At 45.4% G+C, this 5,124-nt stretch overlaps 1 protein-coding gene across 1 annotated transcript; it reads right to left on the bottom strand.

The window, feature by feature from the left end:
* Positions 1–220: 220 nt before the first annotated feature.
* Positions 221–4,573, bottom strand: LOC131244386 (rust resistance kinase Lr10-like). Its single transcript, XM_058244001.1, has 3 exons — positions 3,750–4,573; positions 2,918–2,980; positions 221–1,449 (listed from the first exon to the last, which is right to left on the bottom strand). The coding sequence occupies exons 1-3, from the start codon at positions 4,543–4,545 to the stop codon at positions 272–274; spliced, it is 2,037 nt and encodes a 678-aa protein (XP_058099984.1). The 5' UTR covers positions 4,546–4,573; the 3' UTR covers positions 221–271.
* Positions 4,574–5,124: the final 551 nt, after the last annotated feature.

Here is a 5,124-nt window from a genome sequence, read left to right as displayed (position 1 = left end):
AAACACCACTAAACACGGGAAATTTTCCCCATTCCGTGTTAAGTGCAAAAAATCAATGTTAACAAACGCGGCCTTAGACTCACATTTCAAAATCTCTATATGCATACATTTCAGTATCATGTGAAATTATGAACTCCCACCTTTTGGTACAATCCGCAACAAGGTCTAACGTATCGACCGAAACTGATACGAACCAACTTCAACCATAAACACTAGACAGTATGGCTTTATCGGCCCAATACAGGCTCGAATGCGACAATATGGCCAGGTTTCAATGGTGAACGATACAGTCCTTGATCGGGATCATGCGGGTCCCACCAGTAACGACCCTAGACACGCTTACATCGAATGGCACTGGAGGAGCGTTGATCACCACATTCCCCTCCAACATCTCTATAACCCTGCGCATCGTTGGTCTCAGATCGGGTTCGAATTGTATGCACCAAAGGCCCACCAGCGACATCCTCTTCGCGATCTCATCATCTTCTCTTCCTTGGCCTGAGTTGTGTTTGGACCATCCACCACCAACCTCCACCACATAATGCAAGTAAGCCCACTCAGGAAAGTAGGCCTCACTTTCGCTACTAGCCTCTTCATCAAAATTCCTCCTCTTCCCAACCATTTCCAAAATCACCATCCCATAACTATAAACATCCGACTTGCAGGTCACCGGACCATGGTTCATCAACCACATTTCCGGCGGTGCATATCCCAGAGTCCCTCTCCCATGGGTGAGCGACGCATGACTAATCTCCCTATTCAGTGCTTGTGCGAGGCCGAAGTCCGACACCTTGGGTGTGAACCTCTGGTCAAGAAGGATATTGTGAGGCTTGATGTCGCAGTGCAATATCCTGACCCGGCATTCGTCGTGGAGGTAGGCAATCCCCCTCGCGGTGCCGACTGCAATCTCATGGAGCTGAGACCAGCTCAACTTATCTGGCAAACCATCGTTATCATTTTGGTAGATGTACTTATCTAAGGACCCATTTGCCATGAATTCATACACTATAGCTCTTCTCGAGTTATCGAGACAAAAACCCAAAACTCGGACTAGATGGTTGTGGTGGATTCGACTGATGGTCTGGACCTCATTGACGAACTGGGCCTCGCTTTGCTCAGTTTCATCGAGAAGCTTGACGGCCACCATTAGGCCGTTAGGGAGGTTGGCTTTGTAGACGGATCCAAAGCCACCTTGGCCAAGCTTGTGACTGAAGTTGTGGCTGTATTTCTTCAGTTGTTTGTAGGAGAATCTCGTCAGCATTCCGCTGCTGTAGTTGTGAAGGAATGTTTCAATGGAAGCAGGGGTGCTGCTGTTGTTGTTGCTTAGATAGTGTCGTAGCGTTTGCTCGTCTTGACCACCTTGTTGCCATTTTTGCTTCATCCGACGCCTATAAAGGTAATATGGATATGTTGCACATGCAAGCATCGTTCCCAATCCGAGCCCGATTCCTTCAAGAAGAAGAAGAAGACAGTGATATGTAGATCAGACATGGACGCCTGTGCTCTGTCCAGGTGCAGTTGCAAATTTGGAGTTGATTGTTCAGGGGTATTTTCGGAATGAAAAGTACCAACACGGTTGGCGTTTTTGTTAGCGGATTAGGTGCGGCCTCGGCCTCACCCAAGATGGTGGGGCCCTTACCGTAGGGCCTACCTTCATGTACGCATTCTATATCCAAGCCATTCATCCACTTTTCCTGATCATTTTAAATTATGAGCACAAAAATGAAGCAGATCCCAATCTTAGGTGGATCATTCCATTGTAAAAAGTGGTGATTGACTGTTAAGAACTCATTATAGGCCACAAAAATTTTAGATCAACCTGATATTAGTTTTTTTCTCTTCATCCAGGTTCATGTAACCTTATCAACAGGTTTAGATAGAAAATAAACATTATGGTGAGCCCTAAAAAGATTTTAATGGTCCACTTGAGATTTGGATCCCGGGTTCACGTACTATAGAATACATACGGCAGGTGGGCCATGGTATATAGAATACATACGGCAAGGTGGGCCATGGTAAGGGCCCAACGTCTTTTTTTTTTTTTTTTTTTTTTTTTTTGGGGGTGGTTAGCTTGTTATTACACACGCATGCCAGTACACACACTCTATGTTAGCCACCCCCGCTAGGGATCGATACCAAGACCTCAAGTGTTGAAACAAGGTATCTCCACTCAGTCTGCCAGTTGAGCTATGGATCTGGCTGTGCCCAACTGTCTTTGGTGAGCCCTGTGCCGCATCTAATCCGCTCAAGGGATAGGGTAGTACTGGACCCTAGTTGACTAAGGCGGGCCCAAGCAATTCCTACCATATAAACAAGTTTGGATCACTGAACATGACCCATACCAACCCATCCTAATTACACCACACGTGAATGACGAATGTTGAATGGGAATTGCTCAAAAGTGTTTTTAGACCGTCTATTGTTTTTACATAATGAGGGCCCACCTGATAAATGGACCGGGAGACATTCATCATTGTCTCAGGCTCAACCCAGCCTAAACACCAGACCTACATTTTAAGACGGGCTGGCCGTCAGGAAAAGTTTAGCTGGTCAGGTCCTTGCCGTACAGCCTTTTTTCAATTGACCAGTCTAATCAGATTGGTTTGGTGGGCCCACATTCGATCACCGTCCCGTAATAAAACAAACAGAACATTCACAAGGGTAGTTCAGACCGGCCGGGTCACTCCCCTAACTAATGATATATAGTAATAAGAGTTTCATCATATTTAAGTGCATGGGATTGTTTGTAGCGTTCCTATGCATCCAAATCAATGAAGGATCCATTAGTTCAAATAGACAGGCCCACCACAATAAGATCACGAGATCCCTTGGCCATAGTAGATTATATCACGAGATTAACCAATCTTTTATGTGCTAAGAAGGCAAGTTTCCATTAACATGAGACAGCTACTCTTACCTATAATCAGCATCACTAGCCGCTTTGGCCCACCACCCGCAGCAACAAGCTCAATTATAAGCCCTTCAAAAGACAACAACACATATTAGATCTAAGCAGCACAGGGAAACAAACACACATGAGAAGAATATTTAGACAGCCTTTGATGTTAATTTGTAGTTAGATCTAGTTCACAAGTTTGAGGAACTGTTTCATGCCCCACAACTCCAATGGTTCAGATTGCCCAGTTCCAGGTAAGTTGTGGAGCTTGAGGCTGCACGTTCTAGTTTTGGGTCAGTGTAAAAACAAAGTAACTGAAAAAATAACAATTCAAGGATCTACCCAGTTTGAGCTTAATGCGAATGATTAAAATATCTTCCAATTTATATGATCATCAATCAAATAAAAAGTTACTCTACATACCAATAGTTGCAGTGGAATGATATTGGGTCAATTAAAATATATACACGGAAACATGGTGTATAAACCATGTAAACATTCTTCCACACCCCTCTTGACCTGGACCATCCAAGCAATAAGTCACCTCTTGGATTGATCACATCTGAAAAATCACACTGGTTGAAAGATCCCAACTATCCAATCAACAACTGACATGTTTATTTACTATTGCCCACAATATCCAAAGCCAAACAAGTGATTGAATGATCAGGACCACTTAATCAGCGAGATCGTAAGGCTGAAGGCCCACCCATGAAACAACACATAAGGCAGCGGTCAACGGGCAAGTGCACCAACAAAAAAACCGAGATAGCTATACACCAAGTTTCAGTGTGGATGTTATACCCAAACAAAGAATCAGTCATTCAAAAGCCATGATCTAAATGTAACCTACCATCAGAGCAGTTGTGTCTATGGACCCCGGACTTGCAAAAGCAAACCTCACTACCAATTAGCCTCTTCTCATCAAGATACCCACATCTCCCACCATCCATTTCCATGCATGGCCCACAAACCCCATCCCAGTCAGTCCTAAAACCTTCTTGAAGCACCTTCCTAAGGTTCCCAACCCCACTGAAGTTGTTATACACTTTCGCTGGAATGAAAACCCTAAAAGGCCTACAATTGGGTATCTCAGACATGTACCCATCGTAGAAATAACACAAGTTGCTAGTCTCAACACACTCTAAGCATGGAGCTTTCCTTAGCTTGGAGAGCACATCTTCTTCAGGCTTCTTGGTGCAGTTGAAGAAGGTCCCCGCCCTGTAGCCTGACAACTGCAAGACCCCTACCAAGAACCATTTCTGGGACTCGGACCCAGCGTCGGCCACCACCAATCCATTGAAGGGAGGGATTGGGCCGCACCCGAAGAGGGATACATCGACGAACGTGACTATCCGATTCGAGTAGACCTCATCTGTTAGGTCTTCGACAATCTTGTATTTTATGTTTGGGTTTTCATCGTCGATGATGAAGACAGTCCCGTTCTCGCATGAGGTTGTTATGCAGGCGCTACGACACGGTGCGTTCCTTCCGAATGGGAATTGGAGGATGGATTTGCCGCATGTGGACGGCGAGCATTGGTTGTAGTAATAGGAAGAAGTGTTGGATGTGTGGCCCACCTGGAGAAAGGTAAAGATGAGGTGGAAGAAGAAGAGAAGGAAGTTGGAGAGGTGGTGAGAAGGTTTCATGGTGGAAAAGGTAGCAAGGGTCGTTGCACCAGAGGGTGAGGTGGGGAGAAAGAGGGATTAGAGAGATTTTTTAAGTACATGAGGACTACGTGACTCTGAGAAGTCAGACGAAAACTCCAAGTCAGTTTGTCCATGTCTCAGCAACTCCTGCCTGCGTACGTATCCGGTTAGAAACATGCCGTGGGTAGAGTTGATCAGCTTTCCTATCGGAACGTGGACCACTTTCTACGAAGCTGTACCAGGTGGGGCCCACTTCAGACCACCCATCTCATTATGACGATGGTTTTGACTAGTGATGAACAGACTTCATTCTCGCCTAGAGATGATACATGATCATACAGCGGGACCCACCGTAGTTATTTGTACGCCAGAGGGTCAGTTGGCCATGAGTTGGCCATGACAGGTATTTGTGTTATTTCCATGGTTATAGAAATTAATCAGTGACTCTTGACTCGTAACCTAGCCGAATCATCTTGACTAGACAGGAAGCATATTGCTTCCTGATGTGCCTGTACGATAAACCGTCTACGTGGGGTTAGGGGTGTAAATCTGGCCCGCCTGCTCACAGCACGGCCTACC

This window comes from Magnolia sinica, chromosome 4 (assembly GCF_029962835.1).
Source record: "Magnolia sinica isolate HGM2019 chromosome 4, MsV1, whole genome shotgun sequence".
Lineage (NCBI taxonomy): Eukaryota > Viridiplantae > Streptophyta > Magnoliopsida > Magnoliales > Magnoliaceae > Magnolia > Magnolia sinica.
This window is presented reverse-complemented; position numbering and strand designations above follow the sequence as displayed.

Bases quoted from the DNA above. Each gene is read 5' to 3' on its own strand.
- LOC131244386 (XM_058244001.1), bottom strand. From the start codon at position 4,545: ATGAAACCTTCTCACCACCTCTCCAACTTCCTTCTCTTCTTCTTCCAC. The intron at 2,981-3,749 runs GTAGGTTACATT...TGTCTTTTGAAG, and splicing joins TAGACACAACTGCTCTGATG to GGCTTATAATTGAGCTTGTT. The intron at 1,450-2,917 runs GTAAGAGTAGCT...TTCTTCTTGAAG, and splicing joins GCTAGTGATGCTGATTATAG to GAATCGGGCTCGGATTGGGA.